Genomic DNA, 17,946 nt, shown 5'->3' with positions numbered 1-17,946 from the left:
CTCTCCATGATGCATAACTTCACTGTTGTAGTATCTGCCACTGGAATTTGTTGAACATCTCTGTAACACTCTCACGCTGTCTAAACGATCCCGTGACAAAATGTGCCACTCTTCATTAGAACTTCTCTATCTCTTCTATCAGTCTTACCTGGTAAGGATCCAAGATTTATGACAAATACTCAAGACCTGTTTGTGCAAGCACATCGTTAGTCATTTCCTTCGTGCCCGAGTTGCATACCCTTAAGATTCTACCTATGAATCTCAGGCTGGCATCTGCTTTTCCTACTATTTGTTTTATGCATTCATTCCACTTAAGATCGTTCTGGATAGTTACTCCTAGATATTTTACAGTTTCCAGCAATTTGTCGTCAATAGTGTAGTTGTACAGTAATTAATTCCTTTTCCTAAGTATAAGCAATATGTTACATTTATTTACATTCAGGGTTGACTGCCACGTTCTATACTATTCATCAATCCTCTGCAGGTCATTCTGCAGATTAGTACCACCTTCTGGCATTGTTACTGTCATACACACAACTGCATCTGTGAACAGTCTTAAAGAATGTCTGATGATTTCCACTAGATCATTTATACTGATCACCCACAACATTATGACCACCAACCTACTATCAGTATAAACCCATCCAGGCAAGAGAATCATCACCTGGGAAGGAATGACTTCTAGTAAGGCACACGCTCAGTGCATGTAGCATCAGGGAACATGTCCATGTGTAGACTGGGGAAAGTAGGTGATATATCCGAGTTTGACAAAGGTTTGGCATGAGCATTTTGGAAATACCAACTCACCAGATGTAAACCAGAAACTACCTTTACATCTGTCGATCTTGCTACTTTAAGAGCAAATTGTTGAGTTCTATCTGCAGGGCAGCCTTGAATCCAGTTGAAAATCTGCTCCAATACTCGGTAAGCTGGTATTTTCTTCACTAAAGAGCAGTGCGGGACAGTGTCACATGCCTTCCTGATAACACGGCATCAATCTGAGTGCCATTGTCTACAGTGCTATGGATCTCACGGAGGAACAAAGTGAGCAGAGTTTTGGAAGATCTCTAGTTGAAGAATCCTTGTTGATTTTTACAGGGGGGATTTTTGTCCTCTAAAAAGTCATAATTCTTGAGCATAAAACATGTTCCATAATGCTGCAACAGATCACCATCAATGATATAGGCCTATAATTATGTGCACCTGTCCTATGGACGTTCTTAAAAATGGGAATGACCTGTGCTTTCTTCCATTTCCTAGGTACCCTTCATTGCTCCAGCGATCTCTGCCTGTAAGCGCTGCCCGGATTTCAGCTGCTTCATCTGTTTATTTGTATGAGCCAATTGAGCAATCCTATGATCTCCTGATGGTCTTGACCTTTTGGAGCAACCTCTGCCTTCTCTTCTTTCCACCCTGTATTCCTGAATCCATCTCATCACCACTGATTCTGCAGTAATTCCACTACAGCCAACTGTTTGTTCAGTCTGTCCAGATGACACTCCTAAATCCTTTGTACCAAGGATTCCAACTGTATCAAAGTCTGGAAGACAGACGTAAGCTGCAGGTGCACATATTGTGTAGCAGACACCTCCTGAACACTAACAAGAAGAAGGGACAGGACAGAGGACATATGGTAAGACATCAGAGAATAACTTCCTCGGTAGTAGAGAGAGCTGTACAGGGTAAAAACTGAAGAGGAAGATGGAGAATGGAATACATTCAGGAAATTAGCGAGGATGTAGGTTGCAATTGGTACTCTGAGATGAAGAGGTTGCCATAAGAGAAGAATTTGTGATAGGTCACTTCAAACAAGTCAGAAGACTGATAAGTTGTAAAGGGAATGAGACAGGTCATCTGGTCCTCAGGTTGAGTGTGACAAATCTGTTTTAAGATCAAGTGGAGACAAAGGTGAAGAAATTGGCATCACAGACATCAATAAATCAGTAGGGGACAATGAATGGTCAACAAAAAATAATGCTGCTGGTAAGAGACAGGGATTCCTATACACAGTTACGATGTGGAAGTGGGGCAAGGCTCAAGATGAAAGCAAGAATTAACAGGTAAAATTTGCATTAGTGTGCATGAACAGTACAAGAAAAAGAATAGACAGGAAGGCAGTTTATTGTACAATATGTGATCGAAAACCAACAGGATTATTTTAATTTCACAGACTTTATACATCCGATTTTCATAATCATTTATCTTGTTGGTACACATGTTCATGGTGTACATTTGCATTTTCAATGGTTTTGTTGTATTTTCAGCTGTTTTGAATATTTTGTTTATTGTTGAAAGTTGAAAAGATTATATGTGTTTTCGAGTGCTTGGCAAATATTTACTTTGAAAGGAGGTGGATCAAAGAATCTACTTTAAATTTTGCTTGAAAAATGGAATAAAGTGCAGCACTGTATTTGAAATGTTGACTGTGGCTTTTGGTGAATCTACTATGAGTAAGACCAGAATTTATGAGTGGTTTAAATGTTTCGAAGAGGATTGAGAAGATATTGAAGATGGTGACTACCCTGCACACCCTAGCACATCAATTACTGATGACAATGTGGAAGAAGTAAAGAAAGTGGTTCTGAAAAATCACCATCAGACTGCCCGCCCCCGGTAGCTGATCGGCGAGCGCGACAGACTGTCGTACCAATGGGCACAGGTTCGATGCCCAGCTGGGTCAGACATTTTCTTTGCTCAGGGACTGGGTGTCGTGTTGTCCTTATCGTCATCATCATCATCTCATCCCCATTGACACGCAAGTCGCCGCAGTGGCGTCAACTTAAAACACTTGCACCAGGCAACTGGTCTACTCGACGGGCATTTATTTACCATCAGACAGGTTGCTGATGATGTTGGATATCCTTTGGCTCATGACAAGCAATTTTTTCAAATGTTTTGGGCAGGAAACATGTAGCAGCAAAGTTTGTTCCAAAATTGTTGAATTTCAACCAACAACTATGTTACACGGACATCGCTCAGGAATTTCAGAATGAAGTCGACAGTGATCCAGAACATCTAAAGAAGTTTATAACAGGTGACAAAAAGTGGATGCATGGTTTTGACGTTGAAACCGAGACTTAATTGTCCCAATGAAAACTACCTGAAGACCCCAAGACCGAGCAAAATTTCCAAGTTTAATCACATGTGAAGGTTCTTCTTGCTTTTTTCTTTGATCATAATGGGATATTGCATCATGAGTTCCTGTATTATAGTTGTACACTCAATAAGGACTAGTACCTGGAAGTTATGCACAATTTGCATGAAGCAATCCGAAGAAAACAACCAGAATTGTGTCAAACAACTCAAGGAAACTGCATCACGATAAGGCTCCTGCTCGAACCACGATGCTTGTTTCCTTTTTATTATTATTATTATTTTTTGCAAAAAACAAAACTGTTGTGTTGTCTCAGCCACCATATTTGCCGGACGTGGCTCTCTCTGACTTCTTTGTATTTTTGAGGCTGAAGAGGACCAAGAAAGGGTGTTGTTTTGCCACCATTGATTAGATAAAAACAGAATTGCTGAAGGAGCTGAACACCATAACAAAAAGAGAGTTTCAGAAATGCTTCCAAGATTGCAAAAAGCTGTGGAACAAGTATATTATATTTGAGGGGGATAACACTGAAGGGGACAAAGTTGTTGATGATGAATAAATAAATATTCCTTAAGAAAGCAAAAATTCCCATTAATTTTTGATCTTACATCATATGAGGCACTGAGAACCATAAAAGGCAAAGCACAGATGCAAATTTTTGAGAAATATAGATGTTTGTGGAAATCAAATTTGCAGGCAAACAACCACTGTCATAGGTTTGACTTGCTTTTAACCAGATCTCAACAACAAATGAACTACTCATTTTTTGAAATGAAATTTTAATTAATATATAGAATTATTATTATTATTATTATTATTATTATTATTATTATTATTATTATTAATGTTAATTCACAAAATTTTCATGCATAGACTAATGACAGTAGCATTGATTTTGATAGTTGCAACATTTGTAATTAATGTGAAATTAAGAACAGAGGATAAAGAATAGATACTAAATGTATTACATACTCACAATTATGACATATTCCTGAATATCATGGCCCTCATTACCATCAATTTCATTAAACACATTCTGTGCCGTGAGGTTCAGATAAAAGTGCCAATCTATCCTCACGTATGCAGTACTACTACTATGTACACGATGTAGGCACTAAATTATGTTGGCAACCCTAGATAACAAACAATGGAAAATCCGGGATGGAATGTAACAATATAATGAAAAGTATAGTTGCTACTCACCATGTAGCAGAGATGCTGAGTTGAAGGAAGGCACAACAAAAAGATTGTTCGGAAGTTAGCTTTCGGCCAACAAGGCCTTTGTCAAAAACAGAGAAAACACACACACACACACACACACACACACACACACACACACACACACACACACACATCGACAAAGGCCTTGTTGGCCAAAAGCTAACTTTCCAATAATTTTTTGGTTGTGCCTTTCTGCAACTCATCATCTCAGCTATATGGTAAGTAGCTTCTATCCTTTTCATTATACTGTTATAGCCCTAGATAACAATTGAGCAGCATAGAGAAACAAAATTATGCTTTGTGCTAATATGGAAGTGAATATTATAGAAATTGGTGAGACAGCTTTTTGTGAATTTTCATATATGCAATGCGGACTAACAACACAGGTAAAGTGGTTTGCCATAAGATCAAAAGATTTCAGGAGATGCATATGTACTAGAATATCAAAATTTATGATGGTATGCTTTAGGCCCTTACCGTTTGCAGTGCCTCGAATAAAATGGAAAAAGATATAGAAGTGTGGGCAAGTACTTACACAGGGTGTTTCAAAAAGAATATATGTATTTCAAATGGATATATTTATTAAACTTTAAGACATACGAATATGAAACTTTACACACATATTTACGAACCTCTTAAGTTCAGATTACAGATGTTCAATATGTCCTCTATCAGTGACACAAACAATACCACATCGATACTCAAATTCCTCCCATAATCAGGCAAGCATGTCCTTCATCACTAATGTTATGGCAGTACGGATCCGGTACCTCAACTCTTCCAGGTTCTGTGGGAGTGGTGGTACATAAACGTTGTCTTTAATGAAACCCCACAGGAAGAAGTCAGAGGGTGTCAAATCCAATGACCGTCGAGCCCAGCTGAAACATGCTAAGTTGCTAATTCCTTGATGACCAGTCCAACAGCTCGGGTAGAGTTTCATTCAGGTATTCATGTACTTGGTGACTCCAGTGAGGGGGTACCCCATCTTGTTGAAAAATAAAGTTGTCTTTGTGCAGTCTCAGAAACAACCAGTTTTGTAACAGCAAGATACTGCTGACTGTTAACCATGTTTCCATGTTGTAAACAGATGATCAGAATATCGCACAAAACACATTGACTTTGGGTGAATCTCATACATAATCAATGGCTGCATGTGGGTTTTTTAGGCCCCAAATTCAAACATTGTGTTTTTTACCTGACTCCTAACATGGAAAGTTGCTTCATCACTGAACACGATGGGTTGTGTGAAAGTATTATCATTGTCAATAGCATCAGGAATCTCATTACAAAATGCCACACGTTTGCGTTTGTCTTCAGGACGCAGTGCTTGTAACAGCTGTAACTTGTACGGCTTCATAACCAACCAATGTCTCAAAACACACCAAATTGTTGTTGTAGGCAGTTGTAACTCTCTACTGGCATGACAAGTTGATTTTGAAGGACTATGTTGGAAAGCAGTTTGAATTCGTGCAACATTTTCTTCAGGAAGACGAGGGCAGCCAGGACTCTTTCCTTTACATACACACCCTGTTTCTAGAAACTGTCAATACCATCTCCATCTATGAATGTTACACCCATTCAGAGGATCAATTTTGTAACTCAACCTGAAACGTCTTTGCACTGTAATCATGGAATTGCACTTCGCAAACTCAAGAACACAAAATGATTTCTTCTCCAGAGAAGCCATTTTAAACATATGATGGTTACCAAGCAAAACAGAAGACAACTGACATCTGGTGGCTACTAATATAAACTAGACTGTGTATTCATTTCTCCAATAGCCGAGCCGACGTGCAGTGATCGATAGTTTGGACAAAATAATACTTTGTAATATGTATATCCTTTTTGAAACACCCTGTATTTAAGAAGCACAGTTCTAGTTTTGCCAACAGAAACATTTACAGTATAAAAAGTACTAGTAACTTTCAGAACTACACATTCTTTAGAACAACAGGCGGATTGCTGTCAACCTGCAATTGGAGTAACTTTCCCCGGTTTCAAACCTCCTCCTCCAACCAAACGCCCCCCCCCCCCCTCCCACCTGAAAAAAATTCTGAAAGCTAGGAGTAAAATCATCTTCTTTTAAGTGTTTCCACCAACAGTAGTGGGCACTGAGTATCATGAGCACTTATCATTCCTGATATAATTTTATTTTCTGTCTAGTATTTTGACTAATAGTATTTACAGACACAAACAAAAAACAATACATATATAGGTAAATTTCAATTATATTACAGAATTTACATTATGGGACTCTACTTACAATGGATTAAGAAGCAAGGAGGGGCAGCAGCAATGGGTCAGCAAGCCCAGCAGAAGAGTCGCCGCGTCTATGAGGTTGTCAACAGCTCTGCTGGCTTCTACAGCCTGCCTGTTGCTGAACACTGCAGGTAAGTCTGGCAGTCTGTTCATTCATTCATTCATTGTGTTCTGTGAATTCCATCATGAACGAGAGTCCTCAGGGATCAGGAACAAGTCCAGTTATGGATTAAATACTAACATCATTGATTGCCATACAGTTACGAGGAGATTCAATATAAACTGCCACTCTTTTTCTAACAACTTTATTTCAGAAGTTTACACTTTCAAACGTTCATTACCTTTGATATATCCTCCACCAAGAGTCATTTTATTGTTGTTATTATTAAAAGCATATGCACTTGTAGCATATTATAAGTGAGGGTGGTGGCAAGCTATATTTGAGATGGCAGAATGGGAGGTAGTAACAGACTGCTGATCTCTGACTCAACTCCTACATTCTATGCAGTTTATTGTCTTTCATTTCTGAAGATAATCCTCCACAGGCAGAGATGAGACATTAGATAACAATTTTATCTATCAATTTACAGCGTCTCAGCCCAAAAGTTTTAAAAGAAGCATCTTGATATTGAACTGACAATAGGCTAACAACCTGAAACTTCTTCATATAGAAATAACCTTTGAAAGTCATAGAAAAGATAATGTTGGTGTAATTATTCCAATTTTTCTGTTTACAGAAGCCGCATGAATGTGCCATTCAGAATAGCTGGTGGAGATGCAGCTTTGGAGAAGAAATTCCTGGAAGGTGCTGAGGAGAGGGGCATGCAACAACTGAAGGGCCACAGGTGAGGAGTCTAGTGTCATAGTAGTTTTAGCACAGTTATGCATTATCTTTCTTCCACTTCTGGACTCTACTCAGTAGATTTTAAGCTTGTTCTATGTTCACTAATTATCTTTCCATGTTTTCTACTGGTCTGCATATAAATTAAAACTTATTTGGAGCGTAAGTGATGTCCATTCTCAATTTTTGCCCATGCAAACTTAATTATTCTTCATTGCTTTCTTTCAATAGCCAGCTCTTGCCACACTGTTGTATTTTCTGTGTGGGCTGCTGTATAGTAGTTTGTAATTCTTCTTTTTAAAGCAGCTGTTATTGCAATTATTTGGACATTCATTCTTCTTAAGAACTGCTGGAGGAGGCACAGTCTTATGGCATTTTACTTGTTATGTTGTTGTTGTGGCCTTCAGTCTGAAGACTGGTTTGATGCATCTCTCCATGCTACTCTATCATGTGCAAGGCCCTTTATCTCCAAATAACTGCTGCAGCCTACATCCTTCTCATACATGAAATGTGTTTGTGATTGCAAATAAGGACAACCATCAGCTGTAGAATGGGATGACGACAATGAAAATTTGTGCCGGACTGGTACTCAAACCCATATTTCTTGCTTATAGTGAGTGGTTGCCTTTGGCTATCTGTGCAAGACTCATGACCAGAAGCAAACGTCCATATGTTGTCAACTATGTGTCTGTGACCTGTACTCGTGTATCCATTACATATATTTCCATATAGGTTAGACTGTTGCCCAGTATCGGCAGGACATCCTTCTCAGTCTGCTTACTGTATTCATCTCAGGGTCTCCTGCTGGTATGTTTACCTCCACACTGCCCTCCAGTACTAAACTGGTGAGTCCTTGATGTCTCAGAATATGTTCTATTAGGTGATACCTTTTTTTAGTCAAGAGGTGATTTCTTTTCTCCGCAGTTCTATTCGGCACCTCCTCATTGGTTACATGCCCTATCCCACTGACATTCAGCATTCTTCTGTAGCACCATATTTCTAAAGCTTCTATTCTCTTTGTGTCTGAACTGTTTATTGTCAACATTTCAGTTCCATCCTAGGCTACACTCTATACGAATACCTTCAGAAAAGACTTCCAGACACTTAAATGTTCATTCAAGGTTAACAAATTTTTCTACTTCAGAAATGCTTTCTTTGCTGTTGCTAGTCCACATTGTATATTCTCCCTGCTTCAGCCATCATCGGCCATTTTACTGACCAAATAGCAAAACTCATCTACCGCTTTTAGTGTCTCAATTTCTAATCTGATTCCTTCAGCAGCAACTGATTTAATTCAACTACATGCCATTATCCTCTTTTTGCTTTTGTTGATGTTCATCTTGTAAACTCTTTTCAAGACACTGTCCATACCATTCAATTGCTCTTCCAAGGCCTTTGTTGACTCTGACAGAATCACAATGTTGTCATTAAACCTATTTTTTTTAATTTCTTGTCCCTGAACTGTAATTCCTCCTCCATATTTTTCTTTGGTTGCCTTTACCGATTGCTCATTGAACGCACTGAATAATGTTAGGGATAGGCTACAACCCTGTCTCACTCCCTTCTTAACCATCGCTTCTCTTTCATGCTCCTCAACCGTTACAGCTACTGCATGGTTTCTGTACAAGTTGTATATAACCTTTTGCCCCCTGTATTTTACCCCTGCTACCTTCAGAATTTCAGAGAGGGTATTCCAGTGGACATTGTCAAAAGCTTTATGCAAATCTACAAAAGCTATAAATGTAATTTGTCTTTCTTCAAACTATCTTCCAAGATAAGTTGTAGGTTCAGTATTGCCTTGCGTGTTCCTACATTTCCCCAAAATTCAGACTGATCTTCGCCGAGGTTGGCTTCTACCAGTTTTTCCATTCATCTGTAAATAATCTGTGTTAGTATTTTTGCAACCATGACTTATTAAACTGATAATTTGTAATATTCATCCCTGACAGCATCTTCTTTCTCTGGAATTGGAATTATTACATTCTTCTTTAAGTATGACAGTATTTCCCTCATCTCGCACACCAGGTGGAGTAGTTTTGACAGAGCTGGTGCTCCCAAGGATATCTGCAGCTCTGATAGAATATCATCTACTCTGTGTTTCAACTTCTCACTGTATTCCTATCTCATCTTAATCTACATCCTCTTCTCTTTCTATAATCCATACATATTATAAAAATGGATGTATGGATTTATGTGTGTGTGTGTATGTTCCACATCTTCTACTAAACAACTGGACTGATTTCAACCAGACATGGTGTATAAATACATGACTGACCGGCAACAATTGATGCGGGGGTAAGAAACACCTACCTATCACAGTTCAGGAGATGTGACGTCATGAACAATGAGATGCATGAAAAACTGCCACATCATGCATGATATTTAAATGTATCACTTCTATGCTACTAACTGTTTCACAATAAATTTCACAGATGGTACCACATTTCTCCTAAACGCATTTACAAAGCTATCTCATGATACCACATGTAAACACTGAGATGCGTGAAAGTGCTGCATTATGCATGACATTTAAATTTATTTCTTCTTACTATTAACTCTGCTCGCAACATATTTCACAGGCAGTATCCACATATGCTGTTGAAGGTTATTATTCACAGTGTTGTGAATGGCTGTGATGTGGGGTCTGAGTCGGGTACAGTCAAATGGGGGGTGCCCCAGGGATCAGTGTTGGGACCAGTCCTGTTCCTTATTTATATAAATGATACCCTCTAGTATTACAGGGAACTCCAAAATATTTCTGTTTGCTGATGACACAAGCTTGGTAGTAAAATATGTTGTGTGCAAAACCCAACATTTTAATTTCACAGAATGGGCATATGATTAGTGAAACTGAACAATTCAAATTTCTAGGTATTCAGATAGACAGTAAACTGTTGTGAAAAGCCCACATTCAGCATCTTGTTCGGAGACTTAATACTGCCATTTTTACTATTCGAACGGTATCTGAAGTAAGTGATTGTTCAACATGAAAATTAGTCTACTTTGCTTATTTTCATTTGCTTACGTCATATGGTATTATATTATGGATATTTCTGGCTCAGAAACAGACAGTTTGGGCAATAAATGGTGTAAGTTTGTGAACCTCTTGTCGACCCCTGTTCAGTTGTCTGGGGTATTTTGACATTGGCCTCTCAATATATATATTTCTTGTTAACAATATCAGCTTATTCCCAAGAATAATACGCAGCAGAAATCAAACCTGCATTTGGCTCAGACTTCCTTAACTGTTGTGCAGAAAGGTGTGCAGCGTACTGCTGCATCCATTTTCAGTAAGCTACCACAAGAATCCAAAAATCTTACCATTAATCCACATGCTTTCAAATTGAAACTGAAGAGTCTCCTCATGGGCCGGAACTTGATGTGTAAATAAAATAAAATACACACACGTATCATTGCATGACAAATAGTTCAAGAGATATGACATCATAAATTCTGAGATACATGAAAAAATGCCTCATCATATGTGAAGTTTTAATACATTTGTATTTTTTATTAAAACACTTGTACAGTTGAGTCAACTTAAGGAAATACACGACACCTGGCAGCACTTTTGTCAGCTTCCAATTGTGAAGTGCAAATGGCTGTAGGCGAAAATGAGAGTCATCTATAGAGCTATGAAGAGGCATTACTATAAACACATTTACAAAATCATATTGTAGTCACATGATGTAGCTGTATTTACATTTGTACAGTATGCATGTTTATTTGTATGAGTGGTTTTTAATTTGAAAGGTGTTTTCATGAATACATTTTTCACACTTTACTACAAAAACAGCTTTTTTTTGTATTTTTTTCCTAATAGAAAATTGGGAAAATGAGTTCATGGGCAATTCTGGTTTTGTTACCTAGTGTTTCTATAAATTTATTTGCATATCTTCTTGCTTTGTCTATTATGAATCTTGACACAATTTCCACAGTCAGCAAGTTCATGTAGAGCTTTATTTCTTTTTAGAATAATGTTCCAAAATTCTCTACAGACATGTTCTGCATACCATAGCATACTGCATCATGTTTGACAGAGGATACTTTCTATTGTACCACTTATTAAGGTTTCTTCCTTTTCCATTCACACATGGAGCAATAGAAAAATGACAGGTTAAATAGCTGTGCACACTGGGTAATTAGTCTAATCTCGTATTTGTGGTCTCTGTGGGAGGTATGTGTAGAGGGACGTAGTATATTCCTATATTCATCACAGGTAATGCTGTTTCTTTAAACATTTTAAGTATGGTAGTTGGTGTGTATTGCCAGGTGACTTTCAGTTCAGGTTGTTTGGCATTTCCATGACACTCTCCCATGTGCCAAACCAACTTGTCTAATCTTGTATTTGCAGTCTCTGCCAGAGTACATGTAGGGGGCCGTAGTATATTCCTATATTCGTCACAGGTAATGCTGTTTCTTTAAACATTTTAAGTATGGTAGTTGGTGTGTATTGTCAAGTGACTGCCAGTTCAGGTTGTTTGGCATTTCCGTGACACTCTCCCACGTGTCAAACCAACTTGTCACCATCTGTGTTACCTTCCTTTGTATACATTCAGTATCCTTTGTTGGCCTTTTTTTGTGGGTCTCACACATTTGAGCAATGGTCAATATCATGTTGTCCTCAGTGGTTTTAGTTCCAAATGAATCTTCTCCCCAGAACACAATCAATTAAGTCTTACTTTTAGAGACATCAGTATCATATTGTTTACAGTGTCAGTTCAATGATTGACAACTCCCCTGTTCAGAGGAATTAGGGGAACACATGAAATAATGTCTGGTACATTAAATATATTTTGATACAGGCAGTACCTGTGGTCTTATTGAATGTCTTGAGATCTTCACTTTTAATGTATAGAACAATTAAAATCATTTGCCTTCTGTCAGCTGTGTCGTAGATTACAGTGTCAGGTGACCCTTCAGGAGGAAGTGAGAACTGGTGTCCCAGTGTTTTCTAGTGAAGTACACATATGGCAGTTGTCATTTGTGGACATTTTACTCAGCAAAGCACGTGCAATATGACATCTTAATGCAGTGCAAGTTGCAATGGCACTCTGTTTGATACAAAAAGGATGAGCTTTTGGTCATGTTGCTGCAAATGCCCATGGTCCTCGATGTGTCATCCACAGGTTGAAGACACGCTACAGGGAGACAGGTCAGTACACGTGACCAGTTGGACAGTGTTGCCAATGCATTACAACCCTACACGAAGGCAGATATCTGGCTATCTCTACATTGTGGCAGCATACGGCTACCGCCAGAGCACTGTAACACAATCTCTGAAGGACCGTCGGAGCCACTGTGTCTGATCAGACTGTAATGAATAGGTTACAAGAGAGGACCGTATGACCCAGATGTCTTCTTCGAATACCACGCTTGACACGACATCATCTTGCTGGCTAACTTCAGTTCTGACATTCACACATCAACTGGCAACTTCCTCACTGGTGAAACGTGTTATTCGTAGCCGAGTCCAGATATCTTCTGATGCAAGATAATGGCCAGGAGAGCTGTAGTGAGTGGTACCTCCCAAATGTCATCCAGGAAATTATCAGATTTCCAAGGTTCTGTGACGGTGTGGAAAGGCTTCAGTGTCGAAAGCCGTACGGATCTTATCATTGTCCGTGATCACCTTACTGCTAGACAACGCATTGAACAAATTCTGTTGCATCATGTGGTGGATGCCGCATATGGTACTGGTCCTCAATCCCATCTGATGCGAGGGCCTATGTGGTGGCTGTTAGAAGGTGATGTCTTCAGAAGCCTTGACAGTGAAGTAATGGAGTAGCTGGTGGTGAGCCCCTAACTAAGCCCCATCGTGCGAATGTGGGACACGCTCGACAGACATTTTCATCATTCTGTTCCACTGCAGACTCTCTGAGTATTCTTGTGGGCTTTCATTGAAAAATGTGAATGGATGCCACAGGGTTACCTCTGTAGACTTATACGGAGCATGCCACATTGGTGCCAGGCAATGGTAAACACTTGCAGAGGGCATACACGTTATGGAAAGATGATGTCAGGATGAGTGCTTGTTTCCTCTTTGTTTTTAACATCTGTTGGACATTTCAGTTCTTTATTATGTAAATGACTGACAATGTAACGATGTTTTGTCATATACTTAATATGTGAAAGATAAAGCTATATAATTTGATAACATATCCAGTCCTCAATTATTACTCGATGTAGTATGGTGGTTGCCCAAAGTCATGTTCTCCTACCTTGTTGAGCAGTTTATATTTTTTCTGTTGGTGAATTAAGCTGTTGTCTGTATAAAGAAAAATACTTAACAAAATTATCTTAATTTTTTTTTTTGTACCTTTGTGTAAATGTTATGTCAAATTTTGCCTAGAGTCATTCACATCCGTTAGAGATAAAATGGTTGCAGACACTTCCTGCTGAAGGTAGTCTTCTTTTTGTATCAGCTGTGTAGAATTTTCAATGCAGACCCTCAGCCATAGTGGCACCTTACTGACACAGTAAATTTTTCGACGTAGCAAGTGATAGGTGTAACAATTTTGGTAGAAATTCCTACAGATATTACAGAGATATTCTGTTATTACAGCCCTCTCCCCTGCACCCTCCCACAACTCTGGCTGAATCATCATCATGATTGTTACCAAGAAGTCTAGCGACCCCAAAAATTATGGATTTCATTATTGAGTATTTGATGTCATGTCTTCTCATCTCACCCCCTCCCCTTGGGGTATATCGTGATCATGATCATGATCATGATCATGATCATGATCATGATCATGATCATGATCATGATCATGATCATGATCATCATCATCATCATCATGATCATGATCATCATCATCATCATCATCATCATCAACCTCCTCCTCCTTTGCTTAGAGCCATCCCACTGTAGTGGTACCTGCTTTTCGGCTGAATGCTCGCTGTTTCTTAAAATCTAACACTTCTTGTGGATTTAGGCTTCTTGATGTTTGATATGTGTTTATTTATAATTTAGGTTTTCCGCATTGTCTTTGGCCTTTGATAGCGAGATGAGAGGCTGAGCCAATGTAGGTGGTGTCCATATCATGAGTCCATACCACTTAAGTCTCTATTCTTGCATCTTTTTGTTGATTGGAGCCACTCAGCTAGTTGTTGAATCATTGTATTGTTTGTATTGTTGACATGGTTGAAAAGGGACATGACTAATGATCCCCACAATATTTTCATACAAATAATGAGTTATGTATATTCAAAATGTGATTTAAATTGCTCCAGATGTTGCTGGTTATGCTTCTATGTCGTCCCCAACCTTATGATTCCTAGTTGCTTCTTAACCCTACAGAAGCGAACATGGGTTGTTCACAACTCACCAACATTTCATTGTAATCAGATGAACAGTATAAAAATGCATAGGAAACTTACAAACAAATATTCATTTTTATATATTAGATTACTATACTTCTATTACAGTACTGTGCATCTACAAAGCCTCTCTGCACTGGCGAGCCTCGTGTGTCTCGCCTTGTGGGGTGTGTATGGTTGGCTGCATGTTAAGTCTCACCTGCACGTGTTCCATGGTAGGGTGCGGATAGTAGTGTTGTGTGTGCATTGTAGCTGTTAACTATCGGCTAGTCCTTGTGTAAAAAAAGCTGATTGTAGTGAGAATGCTTACTATTGCAGAGAGAGCATATTTAGTGGAAGAGGTTTTCTGTGCCGGAGGAAACTTTACGGAGCATACGAGGCGGCAATTTAGATTGCGATTTCCTGCTTTGAGGTGTCCGCATCGTGACACTACATTATTTAATTCACAAATTCCAGACAAAAGGTTCAGTTCATGATGCCCTCGAAATGGTAGGCCCACAATTTTAATAGAACAGAAGCTTAATGACATTTTGGACATCACTTTGCGGAGCCTGAAAATATCAGTGATGAGATTATCAGGCAGGCTAAAGTCTCTCGTACAACAGCAAATAAGGCTGTAACCAAAGGATTGGGAATGTATCCATATAAAATTACTGCTGTGCAACAGTTACGTTGTATGGACCATGTGAAACAAATAGCTTATTGTGAATGATTTCAATGATTTGTTAACTAACATGGTGTTGGTGTTTTAGATCAAACCTTTTTGACTTATGAGGCACGATTTCACCTATCCGGCTTCATTAATTCCCAAAATTCACAGATTTGGTCATCAGAAAATCCACATGCTTCAAGAGAAGCACCATTGCATGCAGAGAAAATTGGAGCACAAATTATAGGGCCAATCTTTTTCGATACTACCGTCACTTTCGATGTCTATTGTTCCCAGATAATGTATCCATTTATTGCTCTGCTGAACGAAAATGAGATCAGTCATTTTCCAACAAGACAACACTACTACTAATATGGCACACCAGTCTCTCTTACTTCTATATGATATCTTTGGAGACAGAATAATTACAAAAGGTCTCTGGCCCCTGTGCTCACCATATCTGTCTCCACCTGACTATTTTCTTTGAGGTGTGACTAAAACATTTGTGTATGTAAATAACCCAAAGACAATATATGAACTTGAGATAGCAGTAATTGATTATCCACATTCGATTACAAGTGAAACATTGGTAAAGGCATTTGCCAGTAAGTGTAAATGTGTTGGACTATGCCTCAAAGAAAGAGGAAAATATTTCCAGCACCTATTTAATTGTGATTAATAAATATCATTGTTTTTATTGTAATAATATGAATCCTGTCTCCCAACATAACTGCAGCCACTGGCAGTGAATCCAAAACCCTAGGTTATACAGCGACATAAATGTGCTGCCAACATTACGCACCCCACAAGGCGAGACACACAGAGACACACAGAGTTCGCCACTGCGGAGAAACTTTGCAAATGCACTGTAGTACTTTTTTTTAATTTAATTTAATTACAGTGCTATTTTAATTAATTATGGAGAGATACTAGTGACCTCCTGTTGTATGCTTTATCTGACACAGACACTGGGGAGTTCTCCTTCTCGGTGCAATCAGTGGAACACGGTGGATGAGAGAATGAACACAATCCTCCCCATTTTTATTTTTCTGTTATTCTTAATAATCTTTCCTTCCTGAGGAAAAAGCCAAAAGTTTTGAAAATGAGATTAGTTTTTTTTTACTTTTCTTGTGTGTCTACATGGAGCCATTTTATCTACCTGTAAGTTTTTAGGTCCATAAAAATAAGGTCAATTTTCTCAAGATGTTCCTGTTATTTCACCTATTCACATGCTCTTTTTACAGGTCTGTAGGTGGCATCCGGGCATCACTGTATAACGCGATCACCATGGATGAAGTAGAAGCCTTAATAAAGTACATGACTGACTTCCAGAAGGAGCATGCAAAAAAGTGAAAGCTGCTCGAGACAACTGACTGCTACTATATGAAATGTGTGCACAATACCTTCCGATTTCATGCTGCGATATTTATATTTGAGATGGTGAAAGTTGCATCCAGATGTAACAAGGGCAGCTAAAGACTCATTTACGAAGTAAATGTGTTTGTGAGACGACCCATTACTTCCCGCTCTCTCTCATCCTTCAACCAAGTAACTGGTAATTTCAGCTCATTCCTTTGACTTTGTACAAGACAAGTCCATCAAACTTCTGTATTTTTATTTGCATAGTCTGCTAGACAATAAAGAGAACATGTTACACTTATCTAGATTATTTCCGTTCATTTATCTCTGATTCCAACTGATAGTGGATAGCTAACACTTGTATTTTAGATACAAGGGATGGTCAAAAACTTTTGATTTGAGGGCACTGCTGCAACATATGCACTGCAACATAGTGAGACTCCGTTGTGTATATATAAGCAGTGACATGAAGGCAAGGGTGATGCGAAGGCAAGGGATTAGTGTGCATTTGTGTCCCTGCAACGTGCATGCGGTAAATGTGGAAACATGAACTACGGCAATGTTATTCTTTTCTTGGCTGCTGAAGGAAAACAACCTGCAGGCAACCATCAGAGAATGAAGAATGTGTGTGCAATTAAGGTTAAACTTCAGGGAAAGCTACGACAAGGGGTGCTGCTGCTTCGTGACACCGCACGTCCCCATATCGCAAATGTCACAACACAGAAGATACTTGAGCACTCGCCCTGTAGTACTGATCTCTCCCCGCACAATTATCGTGCCTTCAGTCCCTTAAAAAGTCTTGAAAGGAATATAATGCCTGTTGCACGAGGATGAGTAACAGGTATCTACAGACTTTGTCACACAGCAGGACACATTGTTTTCCCAACCTGGTATATCAGTGGGATGATTGCCTCAAAGGTCATGGTGATTTTGCCTGATTGGCATACCGAATCTGGACTGTAGGCATTCGAACAGCAACTTTTTGATTGCCCCTTATACTAAATTATCCTTAAATTTGCACAAGCATTTATTTATTTATTCTTTGGAGTGACTTTCCTGTTTCTGACTTGGAAATTAATCTAGGCTATACACCACACTATGCAGCGACTGATGATTGGGTCTGTAAGAATGAATCAGTAGTCTGCCGTGGCAATTTTACTTGAGGAAACTGTAAATTATAAAATTTTAAATGGTGGCTAT

At 38.8% G+C, this 17,946-nt stretch overlaps 1 protein-coding gene across 2 annotated transcripts in view; it reads left to right on the top strand.

The window, feature by feature from the left end:
• The window catches only part of LOC126215388 (phosphoserine aminotransferase), a 122,234-nt gene extending 105,187 nt beyond the window's left edge, over positions 1-17,047 (top strand). For both annotated transcript variants that reach the window (XM_049942095.1, XM_049942096.1), the window contains exons 8-10: positions 6,553-6,705; positions 7,312-7,419; positions 16,632-17,047. In XM_049942095.1, the coding sequence (XP_049798052.1) occupies positions 6,553-6,705; positions 7,312-7,419; positions 16,632-16,740 (370 nt within the window). In that variant the 3' untranslated portion in view covers positions 16,741-17,047. The remainder of the gene's footprint in view (positions 1-6,552; positions 6,706-7,311; positions 7,420-16,631) is intronic.
• The last annotated feature ends 899 nt before the right edge of the window (positions 17,048-17,946 follow it).

The sequence above is a fragment of the Schistocerca nitens genome, chromosome 12 (assembly GCF_023898315.1).
Source record: "Schistocerca nitens isolate TAMUIC-IGC-003100 chromosome 12, iqSchNite1.1, whole genome shotgun sequence".
Lineage (NCBI taxonomy): Eukaryota > Metazoa > Arthropoda > Insecta > Orthoptera > Acrididae > Schistocerca > Schistocerca nitens.
The sequence above is the reverse complement of the archived record's forward strand: the minus strand, read 5'-3'. Positions and strand labels throughout refer to the sequence as shown.